This window comes from Urtica dioica, chromosome 7 (assembly GCF_054948205.1).
Source record: "Urtica dioica subsp. dioica isolate 48M chromosome 7, U.dioica_male_clone48M_v1_H2, whole genome shotgun sequence".
Lineage (NCBI taxonomy): Eukaryota > Viridiplantae > Streptophyta > Magnoliopsida > Rosales > Urticaceae > Urtica > Urtica dioica.
The window spans coordinates 40,798,039-40,818,206 of NC_142762.1; the positions used below are offsets into that span (position 1 = coordinate 40,798,039).

The 20,168-nt window shown below is 38.0% G+C and overlaps 2 protein-coding genes across 4 annotated transcripts; one reads left to right on the forward strand and one right to left on the reverse strand.

Moving 5' to 3' along the window:
* The first annotated feature begins 8,412 nt into the window (after nucleotides 1-8,412).
* On the forward strand, nucleotides 8,413-8,781 carry LOC149391626 (uncharacterized). Its single transcript, XM_089620026.1, has one exon. It carries the CDS (start codon nucleotides 8,413-8,415, stop codon nucleotides 8,779-8,781), a length of 369 nt encoding a protein of 122 aa, XP_089476152.1.
* A 1,331-nt stretch (nucleotides 8,782-10,112) lies between these two features.
* LOC149391627 (homeobox protein knotted-1-like 3) lies at nucleotides 10,113-13,540 on the reverse strand. 3 transcript variants are annotated; one of them, XM_089619008.1, is made up of 6 exons: nucleotides 12,564-13,540; nucleotides 11,746-11,866; nucleotides 11,259-11,452; nucleotides 11,030-11,161; nucleotides 10,805-10,941; nucleotides 10,113-10,576 (listed from the first exon to the last, which is right to left on the reverse strand). In XM_089619008.1, exons 1-6 carry the CDS (start codon nucleotides 13,182-13,184, stop codon nucleotides 10,543-10,545), a joined length of 1,239 nt encoding a protein of 412 aa, XP_089475134.1. In that variant the 5' UTR covers nucleotides 13,185-13,540; the 3' UTR covers nucleotides 10,113-10,542. The 3 variants fall into 3 exon arrangements, with proteins under 3 accessions (XP_089475134.1, XP_089475133.1, XP_089475135.1); XM_089619007.1 differs by having other exon boundaries at nucleotides 10,113-10,579; XM_089619009.1 differs by having other exon boundaries at nucleotides 10,113-10,571; nucleotides 12,564-13,538.
* Between the last annotated feature and the right edge of the window lie 6,628 nt (nucleotides 13,541-20,168).

A 20,168-nucleotide genomic window follows, 5' to 3' on the forward strand; every position in this document is an offset into this window, starting at 1 on the left:
AGGTTTACCAAGTCGATATAAAAAAAAAGGGTGGATTAGTAACTATAGCAGCTTAAATATCGAATTTATTTCTCAAATACCGTTTTTTTTATTGAAAATGATTATAATAGAATAGCCTAAGGGCATATTTGTAATTACACTTTGATAATCAGTTGTAACTGATATATGAACTCTGTATTCGATCAGAGTTAGTAAAAATGAGAATTCTCACCTTCTCTCTAAATCTCATTCTCTTTCTCTAGTTATCATGGTATCAGAGCACGATGCGTCGGCAATGGAGAATTCCTCACCGGCGACAATCGGAGCTTCGTCTTCGTCGATTTCACGATCTGGACCAGTCGTTTTCACGCATTCTTTGTCAGTGAAGCTCACCAACGACAATTTTCTTCTATGGAGTCATCAAGTCCTCGCAGCGATCAAAGGTTACCGTCTGATGCATTTCATCAAAAACTCGACGAAACCAGTGGAATTTCTTTCAGATTCAGACAAAGCTCTTGGAAAGATCAATCCGGAGTTCGTGGATTGGGAACAACAAGATCAGCTTCTTCTCTCTTGGCTTCTTTCGTCAATGTCCGAAAATCTTCTCACGAGGATGATCGGTTGTGATAAATCAAGCAAGATCTGGTCAAAATTGGAGCAGTACTTCACCGTCACGACGAAAGCTCGAATCAAGCAACTCCGGAGTCAGCTATCTGCAACAACCAAAGCTAATTTGTCAATGAATGACTATCTACTGAAAATCAAGAACATCGTTGATCTACTTGGCTCGATTGGCGAGGAAATTTCCGCGTCTGCTCACATTGATGCGATCTTTGAAGGCCTCACTTCAGAGTATGATTCCTTCGTCACGTCCGTTGATATTCGAATGGAACCTTGCTCTGTTTCTGAGGTTGAAGCTCTCCTCCTAGCTCAAGAGCGTCGAGTCGCTAAGCACAACAACAATCTTGACTCCAACAAGCACTCAGCAAATGTAGCAACAATGCGCTCCGCTCAACACAGATCTCAGACTCAATCGACTCAGGTTCAACAGTTCCCTGGCGGCAACAACACTCGTGGTGGTTATCGAGGTGGTCGAAGTCAATCTCGTGGTCGCGGCCGTGGTTTCATCAACAGCTCAAATCGTCCACAATGTCAGCTCTGTGGTCGGCTAGGTCATCTTGCTATGCGTTGCTGGTACAGATTTGATCAGAATTTCACTGGAAATGTGCAGGACTTTTCTCAAACACTTGGTGCTGGTCGTGGTATCTCACTGCCAAGCCAATCTCAAGCACCTCAAGTGTTCTATGGTCAGTCTCAAACTCCCTCGGCGTATGCTGGTCACTCTCAACCACCTCAAACTACCTTTGGTCACTCTTCGTCTCCTCAAGCATTCTACACTGGCACTGACTCCTCCAACTCTCAGTCCACTTGGCCTCAGACCTATCTAGCCACTCCTGAGATGTGTTATGATCCGATGTGGTATCCTGATTCTAGAGCTACTGCTCATATCACGCCAACAGCTTCCAATGTTGTCACTCAGAATCAGTACACAGGCTCAGACAAGGTCTTTGTTGGTAATGGTACAGCTCTACCTATCTCTACTACTGGAAATTCAACTTTTAAGTCTTGTGGTAAAGCTAAACTGTTGAAATTGGATAATATACTACATGTGCCAGACATAACTAAGAACCTGCTTAGTGTGTCAAAATTCACTGTGGATAACCAAGTCTTTTTTGAGTTTCATCCAACTGTGTGCTTTGTCAAGGATCTAAGAACGCATGTTGTTCTTCTTGAGGGACGAGTCATCAATGGACTTTATCACTTTCCTACGGAGGCAATCAAACTACTCAGGCATCCTAGTCATGTTCCTGTTCAGCAAGTGTTTACTTCCTCAGCTCTCAACTGCCATGTCAACTCAGCAGCTCAGACTTCTTCACTGGATTCAGGTTCTCCAAGCCAAGACACTACCAGAGTTCTCTCTCTTTGGCATGATCGTCTTGGTCACCCTGCTCTTCCCATTGTAAAGTCTGTCCTTGCTAGCTGTAACAAACTGTCTCCAACTTTAAATAAAGAGAGTCTTGAGTTCTGTACATCTTGTAGCATTGGCAAAATACACAACCTACCATATCCACTTAGTACAACTCAATATAATCACCCATTGCAGTTGGTTCACACGGATCTATGGGGTCCATCTCCATCCTGTTCAGCCAGTGGATACCGATACTATATCCATTTTGTGGATCACTTCTCTAGGTTCACCTGGATCTATATGCTGCATAACAAGGGTGAAGCCTTTACTACTTTTCTGCACTTCAAAGCGCGTGTTGAACTGCAATTAGGCACTAAGATCAAAGCAATACAATCAGACTGGGGTGGTGAATTTAGAGCATTTACTGGCTATCTTACTGACCAAGGAATCGAACAAAGAGTGTCATGTCCTCACTCTCATCAGGAGAATGGCTTGGCTGAGAGGAAACATAGACATATTGTTGAGACTGGTTTGATTCTACTAGCTCGTGCACAGATGTCACTTGATTATTGGGATGAGGCTTTCAGAACTGCAGTGTTTCTGATAAACAGGTTACCAACACCTGTTCTCAAACTTAAGTCACCTTTGAAGGTCTTGTTCAAAGCCAAGCCAGATTATCATTCTCTCAGATGTTTTGGTTGTGCTTGTTTTCCAAACCTGAGACCTTTCAACACCCACAAGTTGGACTTTAGGTCAAAGATGTGTGTCTTTCTTGGCTACAGCTATAATCACAGAGGCTACAAGTGCCTTGACTCTACTGGCAAAATCTTCATTTCGAGGAATGTCTTGTTTGATGAGAGTACCTTTCCATATATTCAGCTGCTTCTCTCAACTTCTGCAGCTCAGTCTCAGGCACAAGACATGGCTTTACCTCCAGCTCTAATTCCAAGGCCTCCATTCACTACTTCTTCACCAGTTGGCTTTTCTGGTGTCAGAGTTTCTCTCCCTACTCCCAGCACATCAGCCTCAAGTCAAAGTTCAGGTCCTCTTTCTCAACCTCCAGCTGCTCCTAACTCAGAATCATCTACATCTTCACCACCTGGTATTCACCTGGAGGTTGCTCTGCGTCCTCAGCAAGTCATTGCTCCTCCTGTTAATGCTCATCCCATGTGCACCCGAGCAAAGGCAGGTATTCACAAGCACAGAGTCCTTTTGGCCACTGTTCACGAACCTGACACTGTGGTTGAAGCTCTGGCTGATCTTGGCTGGTCCACAGCCATGCATGAGGAGTACAAGGCTCTACTGCTCAACAAGACCTGGTCTCTTGTTGATATTCCCTCTGATAGAAGAGTCATTGGCTGCAAGTGGGTGTATCGTATTAAAGAGCATGCTGATGGTTCTCTAAACAAGCTTAAAGCTCGTCTTGTAGCGAAGGGGTTTAATCAAACTGCAGGTTTTGATTTCAACGAGACGTTTAGTCCAGTTATCAAGCCAGCCACCATACACATTATCCTCACTCTTGCTCTCTAAAAAGGCTGGCGTATAGCTCAGCTTGACATCAATAATGCATTTTTGAATGGCATTCTCACTGAGGAGGTGTATATGCATCAGCCTCTTGGATTTGTAGTACCTGGTTTGGAGCACAAAGTGTGTAAGCTTCACAAGGCTTTATATGGCCTCAAACAAGCCCCACGTGCTTGGTTTGAAACTCTCTATGCAGCTCTTCGCTCCCTTGGATTTGAAAGTGCCAAGTCTGACAAATCTCTGTTCATCAAACACACTAAGTCTTCGGCTCTCTATGTCTTAGTGTATGTTGATGATATTTTGATCACAGGCACAAGTGCTGAAGAGGTTCAAGCTCTCATTCAGGCTCTCCACAAGTCCTTTGCTCTCAAGGATTTAGGCGAGCTGGACTTCTTCCTTGGCATACAAGTTACTGAAACTCAAGAGGGTTTGTTGCTTACACAGTCCAAGTACATCACAGACCTACTCAAGAAAACCAACATGTTCACTGCAAAGAGCATGCACACACCAATGATCAGTAATCACAGACTTTCCAAGCATGGTGGTCGACTACTTGAAAATCCTCAGGCTAACCAGAGTACTGTGGGGGCTCTTCAGTATGTCACGATCACACGCCCTGAGCTCTCATACTCTGTCAACAAGGTGTGTCAGTTTATGCAGGCTCCTACTGAAGAGCATTGGAAGGCTGTCAAGAGGATCCTTCGGTATCTAAAAGGTACTGTCAAGAGTGGTCTTCATCTCCGTCGAAGCACTGACCTGAACTTAACAGCCTTTTGTGATGCTGATTGGGGAAATGATCCTGATGATGGACGCTCTACGTCAGGGGTTTGTATTTTTCTTGGGGACAATCTCGTCTCTTGGCACTCGAAGAAGCAACCAACTGTGTCAAGGTCAAGCACTGAAGCTGAATATCGCAGCTTGGCTGTTACCGTCGCTGAGTTGGCCTAGTTGAAGTCCCTGTTGTCTGAGATTCGTCTGCCGCCGACTCGTACCCCTGTCGTGTGGTGTGATAATCTGAGCACTGTCCTCATCTCAGCCAATCCTGTTTTGCATACTCGCACCAAGCATATTGAGCTGGACTTTTTCTTCGTCTGGGAAAAGGTGACACGCAAGGAAGTTGACGTCAGACATGTCCCTGCTCATGCTCAAGTTGATGATGTCTTGACCAAGGCTGTTCCAAGCAGTCAATTCGTTGATTGGCGATCAAGGCTCAGGGTTGAGAACTTAGAGACGCTCAAATTGAGGGGGAATAATAGAATAGCCTAAGGGCATATTTGTAATTACACTTTGATAATCAGTTGTAACTGATATATGAACTCTGTATTCGATCAGAGTTAGTAAAAATGAGAATTCTCACCTTCTCTCTAAATCTCATTCTCTCTCTCTAGTTATCAGATTATAATAGTCAAAATAACAAAATTATTTTTCAAATTCCAATTTTTATGGGCTCAAACAAGCCCAGATAACCATGATGTAACAATACAAGAGAGTTTCAGTTTAGGTAGTAACTATAATTTCAAGGGTATTTCTTTACTAAATATTTAGCTCGTAAAATATTGTAAAGATGATTTCAAAGTTCAAACGCGAGATAGTAATTAAAAAAATATATAATTAGCTAATTAGTCAACATAAACTTAGACGTTTGCTAAATAGTCAACATTTGATAAGTTTTTTGTAACTAGCCAACATTAGATGGCGTAAATAATTATCAACATGGAAGAAAAAAAACAATAACTGTAAATAGTCATTTATAATTGCTTGAATTAATAATCACTTTAATTAATAATGTATAATGACGTTGGACGGGAAGTGAGATAAGGTATTTAAGTCAATTTACGTGTGTAAATAATAAGTCATGCATATTTACATAAGATTTACTAAATGGAAAAACTTAAATGTAAATATGACTATTTATCAAATGGACCCTAAAAAATATTATGTCGATTTCGAGGCACGTAATTTTTGCTATAGATATAGGACCACGTCTAAACCCATCCATATAAAACAGTTTAGTTATATTATTATTGGGCCGAACCAGTGATAAATGTTATAACACTATCAATTCGACCTAATGTCTATTTGGTATTTGTTTCCCTTGTTTCAATGCATTCCGGAACTTTGTAATACTTTTGAGTATGTGAATTTTGTTTGGGTTGAGAGATCTTCTAACCAAGTTGTCCATAGACTTTGTCAATGAACGATTTGGTCAAGAGGATTCGGGTTTTGTTGTTAGAGGGATGCTCCGTCCATTGCGCGGAGTTCTTTTGAAGTGAATTTCACTAATATAATTGATGCAACGAATACTCTTTCTTCTACTGCTTTTTTTTTTTTTAAGAAAATGTTAGAATTTTATTAGCTCATTCAGAGCGAGATAAAAATCGGCTCTTAAAGCCTGGATGATACAATTAGGAGGGTTAATTAACCAAGTACTAGACATATGAGAGTGAAACCCCATGTTAGTTAAGGAATAAGCAACCTGGTTCCCACTTCTCTTTACACAATTTAACAAGACCAGGTCCTGATCATTTAGGAAGATAATCTCCTCAAGAAGAAAGCCTTCTTCCAAATCTCCGCCGCCTGAGTTGTTGAAAAGAGTAATCGCCATCTTGGAGTCTGATTTAATCATGCAAGGCACATGACCGTGTCTCTTAGCAAAGATAAGGCCTTCCCGAATTGCGTTCAGTTCTATGGCTAGGACTGATCTGAAACCAAGAGCTGGGCGACTAAACCCCACCAGGAAAACACCACGCTGATCTCGTATGCAGCCTCTGATACCTGTTTGGCTGCTGCCTTTGATGTGTGCCGCATCAACATTCAATTTCCGAGGGGTAGCCGTCGGGGGAAACACGTCCTCTGGTCTTCTGATTATCGTACTTGAAACACAGGCTGGTTGAACAAAGCATACAGTCTTCAACAAGTGAAACAACTCTCGAAAAAGCCATGATAAAGTTTGAGTTCCGTTTCTCAAGAATAACTCTACTTTTGCTAGACCAAATATCCCATAGGAACATCTCGAGAAGTCCTAACTCCGAAGGGGATAGACTGACCTCTTTCTCAAAGATAATATCATGAAACTCTTTGTGTTGATTTTCATCCCAAAAAATCCTCAAACAGAGACTTACACCACGCTTCTTCAACTAACGGGCAGAACAAAAGGGCATGAGATGTGATGTCCAATGTGGCGCTACAAAAAGAGCAGTGGGGAGGGGCATGGACGTGATGCTGAGATAGGTTCGATCCACTTGGAATGATGTTCGTGCAAGCCCGCCAAAGAAATATGCGTATCTTCGGTAGGACTTTGAGATTCCAGATTAAAGTCCATTTTTTGCGTGAATTTCTAGAAGAGGAATCCTACTCCTCTAAGCCATAATTCAACACAGCATAGTAGCCATTTTTTTTACCATGTAACATTTCGCGTCAAGATGCCAAACAAACTTGTTCGTTTGCTCTCAGAGAAGAAACGAGTCCTGGATCAGCCAAGGATCAGCTCCGCTTCAAAGGGAATAAACGATTCCTGGATCAGCCGAGCATCCCAATTACCAGACGCAGTAATGAGGGCATTCACCTTTATGGTCGGGGGAAGACGTTGCGGGGACTGCACCTTAAAACTCGATGGAGAAGGGATCCAACGATCTTCGTAGATGGAGATATTCTGCCCCGTCCCAACTCTCCACCTCCACCCTTTGTCTAGTAAGTCTGGCCTTCACATTATACTTGAAAATATGAGGCCCCGTGTTTAATCCGCGCACTGATAATATTGCCGCGAGGATAGTATTTCCCGTCCAACGCACGCGCCACTAGAGAAGACGGAGATGTAGCAAGCTGTTACACTTGTTTGGCAAGTAGAGCCTGATTGAAATCTTGAAGCCTACGAAACCAAGTCCCATCTCCTCTTTAGATCGGCACAATCGCTCTCACTTGGCCCAATGTAGCTTCTGCTTGCCATCACTACAGCCCCACCAGAACTTTGAGCACAACCCTTCAATGGCTTCACATACCCCTAGAGGTATTATAAAAGTTTCCATAATATAAGTGGGGATTGATCGAATAACTGATTTAATAAGTGTCTCTTTTCCTCTTTGCCACCCGTAGAGAAAAGCTTATTATACCATCTTAAAAAATGACAGATAAGTTTTAATGAGACCCGTTTAAAAAAAAATACCCAATGTTTTTATTTCTTTTTTACACTTAAATATTCATTCTTTTAAAATTTAGCAATCACGTGTCGTCTAACGAAATTGTTGTTAATGATGATCCTAAAACATAACATTCGGTATTTTTGTTGTTGAAAAAAAAATGTAATATTTAAGTGTATCAAATATAAAACATTAAAACTTTATCCCGCTATAAACCTGAATTAAAAATAACAACTAGAGGTATTTTACACATTTATCGTATGAAATGAAATGACAAACAAAATAACACCAAAATTGAATATTCTAGGTTACTAATATATATAAGGAAACCACCAAACCCATATTTTAAATAATGTGATCAATCAAAGATAATTTTAAATCATCTCTCTAACAGAAAATAATAACTGGCACCCACATCGAAATTGCATGAAATATAGCAAGAAAAGACAAAAATACATACACACACACACACACATATATATATATATATATATTTGTGAATCTTCCAACTGGCAACGACATAAATCGCTTCTTTATCTGCCGGCAAAAAGCCAATTCATATATCTCTCATTAAATTCAAAGGCGACGAGCTTACCACCACTTTTCTACCTCATGACATATATCACATTTCCCTAATGATCGCCAAGAACATTGTACTAATTAAATAGATACACAAAACTACCAACCATGCATAATGTATTCCTCATCGCCAATTCGATGATCAATGCATATATATGTACATACAAAACGACCAGCTATATATACATATATGGTTCCAATACATTCTTCTTTCTTTTCACTAAAATGTGGAACAACACTAGCGAAAACCCTTCCTCCTCCTCCGGCGAAGAGGGAGAGGAAGATCATGAGTGTGAGTGGGAAGTGGAGTCCGGGCTTTGCGGGTGTTGGGGAGAAGTGGTGTGTCACGTGAGGAGGGACGGAGAGCGTCTTTTGGGGCGAAGGGAATCGGAGGAGGGTTGGGTGGTGAGAAGCTTGAAGAAGGCCAAAGAGGTGTCCGAGCGCGTGGCGGGTCCCACGTGGAAGAACCTCCTCCGCCGTCTCGGGAGGGGATTTAGAAAGAAGACGTATCCCATGCACGAGTTTCGGTACGATCCGCAAAGCTACGCGCTCAATTTCGACGACGGGGAAGAGGCACTTCAGATCGAAACCTAAACTAATTGAAACTCAAATATATTGTACTTTTAGGTGATCACACCTCTTGTATATCACCTACGCTTAATGAAGAAATTTCGATTAACTGAGGTTAACCTATAACCGAAATATTAGGTTAACGGTTAATTGTTAACCTAAAAAAAATTCTCTCAATTAACCGAAGTTAACCAAAATAGCACTTAACTTGTATTGTAAAAGTCAACAATGACGGTTGTCTTGTAAAACACCGTATAGCTTCACAAAACTGTGTCACAAAGGCTTTATAATTATATCATATTTTTAATAAATTTATGAAAAAATTCGGTTAACCTCAATTAATTGATAATTTATTCGGTTAAAATTAACCGAACGGTTAATTTTAACCGAAAATTCGGTTATAATTAATTGCTCAATTAATTTTAACCGGTTAATTTCAATTAAAAATTAAATAAAAAAGAATTGATTAACCGAAATTTCTTCTTTACCTACGCTACACCAATTTTTTTTTTTTTTTTTTTTTTTGCTTTCAAGTATTGTATATGGTGATTAGATTGATCATTGATGGTTGTGAATATATATTATTTTTTTAAGGGATGGTTGTGAATAATTGATCCAATATGGCTTTATTTTGTGGAATTAGCGTGCGACGGTGAAAATGTCGAAGGGACTTTTAATGAAAATTTTGAAATTGAAAATTTTGTCAAGATTTCAGACAATTTTTTTTTTTTTATTAAAGTTACGATTTAGAGGATGCAATTCGGGAATTTTTTGAATTTATAAAAAAAAATTCGGAATTTCGTTAATGAGGTGATTTATTAGACATTTGGTGGTGCGGTTGTGAGACAAATTTTCGCTATGAAATTGCGATTTTGTAATCAATGTACCGGAATCACTGAAACTTGATAATGTTGCGTTCCTTCTTTGTTTTATCGTTAGATCCGCGATCTTTTAATCATGGGAAAGTGAAATTAAGCGCAAAGAATTTGATTAAAAAAAATCATTTTTTTACCATCTCTAATGATGGTTACGTTCAAATACTTGATTTGTATTTTATTCAAATTCAAATACTTGCCATAGGAAGGGCTGTTATTAAACTTAAAACTACCAACTAAAAACAGTTTAAGAAATAATGTTTAATCTAATGGTAAGGAAATTCAAGAACTAGTGACTAGAGCTAGACGGTTTTTTTTTCTTCTTCATTAATTTGTTATTATTACTTGACAAAAGTCGAAGATTAATTACATAGTCATTTGACAAAAGGGCACAACAAATAGAAAATTTCATGTATATTGTAGTAATCAATATTACGGCCAATGCGAGTGTAAGAAATCCATGCACATACAATTACACTGTACACCCCAAAAAAACCCCATTCTTATTCACAAATATAACGACTCATCGATGAGTCGTGAAAAACAAAAATGATAAAAATTGCTTAACATCCACGTGTGAACTGAAACTATGAATTAATCAAGTAGTCTCGGCAAATAATAATAAAAATAATAATATAATTCCTAAAATAGCAATAATAATCAAGATATTTCCTATATATTCTTTTGATAGCCATGCGCAGTACATTCATCACTGTCCGATCGATATTTTATATTTGCCTTTAAAGCATGTATATATAGATATATATATGCATATATACCGGCCGTGTATATATACCATCGCTTCACATCACAACTCTCCTTGATCACCATTTGTGTTAGTCACTTTGTAATGTTTGTTTTGGCCTCCAATCGCATCCAGTGTTTGAACTTGAAATATTTTTCCCTCCATTTACACGAAGCGATCCCCGTTATTTTCACCTGCACTACTACTAAACGAAGTCAGCTTGGCAATGCCAAAACACACCAACACAATATAAATTAACCTACACAGTATTTGTTTTTATTCTCTATATAAATTAAATACGACATATAAAGTTATGTTCATAGTTTTTATTATATTTTAATTTATTTTGTGATTTTACTACTTTCTAATGACTTAAAAGCTTCAGATTTTTTTTTTTTTTTGGGCAGTGAATTGATGATTTGATTACCTTTTGCGTTTGCTCTTTAAAACGGTGGAAGTGGAAGGATTGCTGTGCCAATTCCTCTTTCTTTGGTTAATGAACCAGTTATTAATCTGCTTCAACTGTAGTCCTGTCTCTTGAACCAGCCTTGCCTTATCTTCTTCCTGCAGAGAGTAAATAAATAAATAAAAACTAATATATATATGTATATATATATATGTTTCATATATATTATCATCTCAGTGGTCTCACCGTTGGATAAGGCCATTTGGAGTGAGATTGCCACCAAGCCTTGAGAACAGAAGTGGTGTCTCCCGGGAGTTTCCCAGCTCTTCTCTTCCGAAGAATCTCCTCTCTTATGTCCACAATCTTCTCCTTGTAACCCTAGATACCACAAACGGAGAAATAATTCAAGTTTTATCACCTTTTTCATGATGCATATATATAACTAACCTAGCAATGAATTGAATATTATCATTACCTGTTTGAGCTCGTGCTTGAGCTCTTGCCTGACTCGCTCCATGAGAGAGCGCTCGCTCTCGGTGGGGACGAGAGGCCCGAATCCCATGCTGTCGTGACCGTCCAAACCACCGTCGAACATGTTCGCGTCGCTGTCCACTTGCTCGTCCTCGTCGTCCGACATTGTCGCTCCCGTACCTTCTCCCGGGGACACTCCTGTAATTTCATATCACCATTCATTTTTCAATTTTTTCTTTTATTTTTTTTAAACCGAGACAGTGAGTGAAAAATATTAACCATGCAGAAATTACATTATTATTAGTATATTGGATAGAGGCTTTGTAAAATGTAAGTGACTAGAGGAGAGCATTGGGGTACAATTTATTTATTTTTGGTAATAAGGAAGTAGTTCTCTATTGATTATTATTATTATTATTATTATGAAGCCGGGTGTAAAAAAAAAAAAAAAAAAAAAATTGAAACGCAGAGAAGTAAAAAAGGAATGAAACCTGTTAAGCTTTGAAGTGACTGTTCAATCTCCCAACAAGCCATGACTGCTTCCATTGCGTGGACTCTAACGTGTTGTTGGAGTTGCTCTTTGAATGAGCATAGCAACAGAACATAATGCGTCTACAAAAATAAAATTAAAAATTATAATTAAAAGAGTACCGATAAATAAGATATAGGAAGCTTCATCCTATTATGATTTTCGTAAAATAATGGGGGAAGTAAATTAATTCTATTCCATTATCTCTTAGAGACTAGAGTGTAGCTATTGTTTTCGTCTCTTTAGATTAGACTACATTTAATTTACCAAGGTACGAGAAGGAAAATACAGGCGCTCAGAACCGGGTGAAAAATGTCTAATATTTACCGATGAAACTTGTAATCAAGAACTCGTCATTAATAATGAGTCCAAGCATTACAATAGTTTTTTTTCTTCAGAAATTCTTTTTATAAAGGAAAAAAATTCATAGAGTTGACCGTTCCATAAACCTCCCCCCAGGATAATAACGAATATTTCATAGAGAACGCGAATTTCATTTTTGAATCCGTCAAACCGATGAATTATATTTCAAAATAAATAGAATTAAAAACAATAAAACAGAAAACAAACGAAATGATCAGGACGAGCAATTAAGCTTCTGACTGTGTAAGAGTCTGTATGTACATACATACAAAAAAAAAAAAAAAAAAACGAAAGAAGAAAGACCCACAGACGCAGAGAGCAATAATAACAATAATTTCCATCTTCAGTTCCACTAAATTAATTGAATAATTAACCTAACACACTACCAAACCAAAGTCAATTTAATTAAATACATACCATGAACTGGTCGAGCTCTTTGTCGTCGGAGAGCAAGGGCTGAGCGAGAGCGGAGTATTTTCCGACGACATTCTGCGACTGAGCAAGCTGGGCGTCGATCCTCGGCAGCTGGTCCACCGGCGTGGCGATCCTCAGGCACGCCACGTGTGCCGACAAAAGCTGATCGTACAAAGGATGCGACAAAATCTCCGCCTTCCACCGCGCGCTCTGCCAGTTCATCACTCCTCCTCCGCCTCCGCCGCTCTCCTCCGCCGCCACGTCATCGCTCCCCTTCCCTCCGGAGTCGTGCGACATCGCCGCCGAGATCATCGCCGCCGCCGCGGCTCCGTCGCGCTCGGCGGCTGAGGTGTGGAGGTTCAGGAAGCTGTTTCCGGTGGTCGCAACGGCGTTTGAGTTGGTGCTGTTGTTTTCGAAGCCGGACTGGGCCGCGGCGCGGAGGAGCGCGCTGTTGAGCCAGCTCGGCGCGGCGTGGGTGTGAGCCGGCTCGGAAGCCGGCTTGTTGTTGTTGTTGGAAGAGGTGGGTGACGTCAGCATCTCAAGCTGGGATTGGCTGTGATCGGTGAAGTGGTGGAGAGGGTTTAGGTCTTGCTGCGACATGTGATGGTTGTGGTGATACGCCATCTATGTGTGTGTGTGTTTGTGTTTGTGTATCTAATGATTTGTACTACTTCACATATAGATATACGGAAAGAAGAGAGTAGAGATTCTCTCTCTCTCTCTCTAGACTATTTATATGATTCTGTTATGTGAATTGAGTTTCGAATGTTTTTCTTTTCTTCTCTTCTTCTTCTTCTTCTTCCTATAAGAAACGAAATATGATTTGAGAGAGAAATAGATGATATATTATATGATGATGATGATGATAAATGGTGTGTGTTTTTAGAGAGAGAGAGAAAGGGGGTGATACGGACTGGTATGAAGGTATATAGAAAGAGATAAAGTAGGGGCTTTTTGGGAAGAGTGTTTTTCAGGCCATGGAAATGGACGGAATACTGCTTTCTTTCTTTCTTTTTTGTACGTGAGTATATATATTAATTGTTTGAGAGGTCACTCTAGTCAAGGATTTTACTTTTATTTTTCCTTCTGAATTATTACGGCAAAATCATAGGCCACTTATTGTTTTTAAACAACATTTATAAATAAATAAATAAAAGACCAGCGCTAACCTCTAGAAGAATAAATATGTTCTTTTTTATTTCGATATATTAACTAATTAATTAATAACATAAAATTACTCAGATAATAAACCAACCCATATTCAAGGTTTAGTAAGAAATAAATAATTCTAAAAGAACTTCAATTCCTGAATTTCTTTATTATTTGTAAAAAAATAAAAGTGGGAAGGTGGGGGAGGGTGTTGAAAAGTTTTATCCATATGCGTGGAAGCGCATGGATCGTTGATATGAACCGAAAGAGCATAATCGAACGGCTGTACTATTCCCAACGTGGACTCGCAACTACCAGCTTCAGACTTTTTTTTAGCGAGCTAACGTGTGTTTTGTTGCGACGACTTAAAAGAAAAACAAATAAATAAATGTAATTATTAGCGCGCGTATTTTCCACGCGACGCTTACGTCGGTAGACCAAAAGTGTTAAAACACTGTAGATATAGGTCTAGGTTATTGTACATCACTTCAACTTAAACAGTATAAATTACATACATATATATTTTAAAAAAAAAACTTAGACACGAGCTCAAACATAGAATATTGATGTTGATCTGTAGACAAAAACAGTACAACAATACGGCAGTTATTAACTATAAAATGAAAATTTTGTTGTGGTGGTGATGTGTGAAGAAGATAATGTTTCGTTAAAAGGGTTTTACTTTTTTACTATTCTTATTGTTGGTATTATTTTAGCTACAGTACGCTATACAATAATATACAACCACGCCTTGTTGCTCATGAATAGTTAAAATTCGGCGAACAGTTTTGTTGCATTAATAGTTTAACGAATACTTTTTAACTATTAATGCCTGATTTACCAAAACTTCTTTAGCCTTCTTCTTTTAAGGAGTCCTGAAAAAGAGCTGAGTTGCCATGTACATATTAAGCAAGAAAAAAAGAGGTTATTATCCATTTGTTTATATAATCGAGTTATTATGCAATATAATAATGACCAACTAGTTTATATCTTTATTTCGAATAATGCACCATAGAACGTCACATTTGATTTTAAAGACCAATAATGAAGCATCACATTTTCACCTTAAGTTGAGAGTGTCGCATGTTCAATGTGGCTCCCATTGTAATCGAATTATAGTGACCAGATCGAACAAAACCAAAATTAGATTGTTTAAAAAAACTAGCTTTGATTATTGAAAGGACTCCACCACCATTGAAATAATTTGATAATATGTAACAATAATATCAAACGTTTCTTTCCACACGTGACAAGAAAAAAAAATCCTACTCTGACGTGAAAGTCATTTAATAATCCCTATTAAGTTATTTATAGAGGCATTGAAATTTAGATGATATATATCATTTTTTTCAAAATGCTGAAAGTATCGGAAAAATCCGTAAACGATTTAGTATAAGACGTGCATCTAAAATCTAAATTGATATATATCATTGATAATGGAAGTCGGATTAAACTTAAATTAAGAATTTAGGTTAATTATTATGATGCGCTCAATTTATAATTGAGCAATCATTACTAATTTTTGTTAGTGAGAACTTATACGATTAAAATAAAATCAAATGACTCTGCTGATTGATATGTACTTGAATCTAAAGTCTTAAATTTGAAGACTGGACAATCAGAAATAAACCAAATCTTAAGAATTATTCAATATACTAAAACGAAAAATAAAAAGAGAGAAACTTTCAGTTGTCTGTAAAGTTCGTGGAGTTTCAAATTTTTAAACCTTAGGTATCAAATTACACGTCGTAGAGTGAGGGAGCGGATTTCCTATATATATGTAATACTAAAGAAAAGCATAGCCGTAGTAATACTAAATACTAATACCAAACCAATTAATAAAATAAATACTAATTAAAATAAATACACACGCGAACGCACATCCTAATCTCTTGGAGCGTGAGTCTCACGTCAACCAAGGTAGAGTGGGTGACGGATGAGTTCAGGGCATGAATAAAAAAGCAATAAAAAATAATATCGGGACCGGGCACAGCCGGTAGCACCAACCACCAACAACCAATGAAAATATCGAAAGCAAAAAAAAATATTGTATATATATATATATATAATATGTGTATGCAAATTGCAAATGCATATAAATAATAGTAGGGGAAAAAATAAGAGGGGGGACCATGGACAAGGTCGCTGTAGGCTCCGGCGCTCGCGGGATAATGACGTGTCGACATTAGGCAGCTCCACAGGGTAGGACCACAGGAAGGGGACCACAGCGGAGCACGCGAGGAGAGGGGAGCATCGTGGCCGTACACGTGGAGGGGGACCACGCAGCCGCCAGCTCAGTGAATGTGTGGGACCCACGGTGTTTTGTCTGCTTGTATGATGATAAAAAATATAATGGCGAGCCCAGCCCCTCCGCTGGGGAGGAGGAGGAGGAGAGCCTCTGCTGTGTGAAGGCATCCCATGGCTGTGGTCCCCTCTGACCCTGCTACTCTTTGCATTTTTTAGACAATTCTTTGTTTGACTCTTGTCAGCCCAAAAAAATAATAATAATTTACGTCCTTAAAGAGTACGGTGTAAATACACTATTTTTTATGAGTAAAATATATGTTACGAGTAAAAAAATAATTTGAAATCCCCATTACTTTCTATTCTATATACAAAAAAATTAAATAAATAATTTCTTTATAAAAAGTTAAAAATTATTTTTATAAAGAGAGATTTTGATTTTTTAATAAAATAGTAAATAAATTTTATTTTATTAAGGGTATTTTGGAGAGTTCAAATTATTTTTTTTTGTAAAAAATAAACGAAAATGGTGATATTTGTAATATAAATTTTTTTAGGGGAGGTATATATTATTTATATTAAACTGAAGGGATATGTTTGGTATTTCTAAAAATCGAAAAGATAAATCTCGCATTTCGATTAAACATGAGGGATACTCTTTATATATTCCTTATATATAATTAGTGCATATAAAATATACAAGTTAATTATATAGAGACTATAGTGTAATAAATAATTTTTTAATATTTTAAATAATAGAGAAATAAAGAATATGCTTTTTTGTGTTCAAAACTGAGTATTGAGTTGGAGATTATTCATTGTTTGATATGATAAAAATTACATTTTGAAGTGCAAAAAATATATTTAAAGTTGTAAGTTGAAGATGCTCTTAAAATGCTAGTTTAAGGTCTCTTTTATAAGCTAAATTTTTTGTACGCATCACTAGTATAAAAATCGGATTCCACGATAGTTAATAAACCATCGTGGACGAAAATGAACAAATGCCAATAAAAATAAGACGATAAAGGAAAGAAGGGGATTAAACATATGGTCCATTAGGAATATAACCAACTTAAACGTTTGACATTACTAAATAGATAACGTTTGATATATCTTAGGTAAATAGTTACTTCAGACGTAAATATTAGGTGAATAGTCACTTTCATATACCAAATGTTGGTTATTTACTTAAAATTTATGCCTGAAAGTGGCTAAATACCTAAGATTTACCAAACGTTGACTATTTAGCAATGTCAAACGCTTTAGTTGACTATTTTCCTAATTTTTTTTATTAAACATACTAGATTATTAGCACCAAGTACTTTGTTGTTCACCGTCATGGACGAAAATAAGACGTTTTGTGAATGATGAAATGTAAATCTCTATGTTTTGTTATTATAAATATTTTCTCTAATATCTATTATTAGACTGCAAGAGTGTTAAATACATTGGATTTTAAGAGCATCCACAATGCATCTTCAAATTAAATATGGAGATGGAGATGGATTTGCAATACATCTTCAAACTCATCTTCATTCTTCATATTTGAAGATGAATTGTATACTGTATCTTCAAATATGAAGATGCACTATTAAATCTCTATACCTACTCAAAATTTCTAAAAATTATATTATTAGCTCAAAATTTAATTTATAACTACAATTTATTACTTTATATGTATTAAGTATTTATTTATAAATTAGTGTATTCTAAAAAAATTAATTCAAATACAACTCATACATGAAAAAAATTACTCCAATAGAAATCACAATATTTTACATAGACAAAATTAATTTATGTACTCTATTTTCAATCAATATATTATCATATTTGTTCAATTGATGAATAAATGATCATTTTTTCATTTTCAGATATATTAATAATATATATATATATATATATATATATATATATATATATATATATATATATATGAACTCATATGAACAAAATTAGATATGCTGGAAAAATTTGTAATATATAGAAATAATAATGGATTAAAACTAAATTATAAAAAATTATAGTGGAAGATGATATACTTATAATATTCTTTGAATACTACTACAAATTTGGTTTTCTGATGCGCATAACTATCAGGTGCAACTAGTCGCACCTAATTATCGCATCTAAATGACTTTCGGGTGCGACTAGTCGCACCCGATTAGCACCCAGAAGTCCAAAAAATTTCGCTGAAATTGTTTTTTTTTTAGTATTAGGTGCGACTAGTCGCACCTGATAGTTAAAGAAACTTTTAGGTGCGACAAAGTCACACTTGATTGTTTTAAATTTTAAGCGGGCCAATTCTCCCCCTTCTTTTTTCATTCAGTTATGACGTGGCTTCCGGAATTAATTTATTTTTTAATATTATCGGGTGCGACTAGTCGCACCCGATAACTTATCAAGTGCGACTAGTCGCACCTGAAAGATCCATCGGATGCGACAAAGTCGCACCTGTAATTTAGGTTTTTGTATAAACCCGAATCTTCTGCACTTCGTCTTCCTCACTTTGTAGACATTTAAAAAAAAGCTCTCTCTCTCTCTCTCTCTCTGCCTCACTGAGCCACGACCTCTGTGCGCTTCTCCGCCGGATTTTCTCCGCTGTCGGCCCTACTGCGACTGCCATCGGTATTTCTCTCTCTCTCTCTCTCTCTCACTGAAATTGAATCTCGGTTTTTAAACTCCGAATGTCTCTCTCTCTCTCTGCCTCACAGACACGTCCCGAGCCCCTCCGAACCTCGCCTGGCGCTCAGCCCCTTGGCCTCGAGCCCATCCGACCACAGCTCCGGCGCTGCCCCTCCGAACCTCTGCAGAGCCTTGTTCCCGCTCACTCTCTGGCTCACTTTCACTCTCCGGCTCTCTCTCTGCCTCACTCTCACTCTCTCCTTCAGGTCATCGTTAGCTCTTCCGGCCGAGCTTCCGACCGCCGCTCAGCCTCGACAGCCTTGGCGTCTCTGCCCCGACAGCCCTGCTGCCTCGACGCGTTCTCAGCCTCGGCGTCGCTGCAATCCCGGTAAGCTATCTCTCACCGTCTCTCTCTCTCTCTCTCTCTCTCTCTCTTATTTTCCCTTTGACTGAACCGAGATCCGAGAGCAGGGCTACTGTTTTCCCGAGCTGTCCTCGACGAGTCTGCTGTCGTCCCCCGTCCTCGACGAGTCCCTGCCTCGTCCCCTGTCCTCGATGAGTCCCTCGATCCCTCCTCCGCCGTTTCACCGAGCTGTCCCCTGTTGTCCCAAGCTGTCCAAGTAAGTCTAGCTTCTTTTTTTTTAAAAAAAATTGTTTGTTATATAAAATGTTAGTTAGTTAATTAGTATGTAAATGTTAGTTAATTAAATAGATATGTTAGTAATTAATTATTTAGAATGTTAAGTGTTAGTATGTAAATGTAAATGTTAGTTAATATAATTGTAGTTAATCATTGTAAATTTTAATTACATAGTTAGTAATATGTTTAGGTTCTTGTGGGGGTTAAAAATCTACTTTCGAAAATATTATCTCATATTGGGCTTCAATATAGACCAAGCCCATTATCATCTTTGCAGGTCAGACCGCATATCAGTCTTGGGCCCAGTTCGACTTCGACAAGTCGGCCCAAGATCAGCTATGTTCCAGATCGGCCCAGACCTAGTCACACCTTCCAGTTCGACCACGTCGTCCTGACCAGAAGAATCGGTCAGTCAAAGAGAAATCGCGCCACGAAGACCGGGTCTAGGACCAATTCAACCCCGACAGTGTGAAACGGATCAGGCAACACGTGTCTTCAACGAAGGAGTCTTGCCTCGTCTATAAATAGGGGATCAGATGTGTATTTGCGGACACAAGTTCAGAATTTATCTACCAGAATTATTATTTCAGTATTATTGTTTTCAGTGCTGAATTCGCTTACAAGACTTCGTCACTTCGCCCTATTGTAATTCATTTTCGTGATCAATAAAGCCAATTAATAATTTCCTTTTATTATTGTCTTTCATCTTTAAATAGTTTCTTATACGACGTCTTCTGAAACCCCGATAAAATATATATCATATATTGGCATTTTAATATTTGTGATTGTTGATCGATCCAAAAATCGACATCAACAGTTTGGCGCCGTCTGTGGGAAAATTCAGAAAGACCAACTTCGAAAGAAACGGTTCGTAAAAGAAAAGAAAATTTTTCGTCATGTCTTCCACTCCGACTCACTAAGAATCCGGAGAGGAGATCCCTCCGGGGATCAGG

Coding starts and splice junctions, on each gene's coding strand:
- LOC149391627 (XM_089619007.1), bottom strand. CDS start 13,184: ATGGCGTATCACCACAACCATCACATGTCGCAGCAAGACCTAAACCCT. Junction 11,453..11,745: donor GTCACTTCAAAGCTTAACAG/GTTTCATTCCTT, acceptor ATGAAATTACAG/GAGTGTCCCCGGGAGAAGGT. Junction 11,162..11,258: donor TCAAGCACGAGCTCAAACAG/GTAATGATAATA, acceptor TGTGGTATCTAG/GGTTACAAGGAGAAGATTGT.
- LOC149391626 (XM_089620026.1), top strand. CDS start 8,413: ATGTGGAACAACACTAGCGAAAACCCTTCCTCCTCCTCCGGCGAAGAG.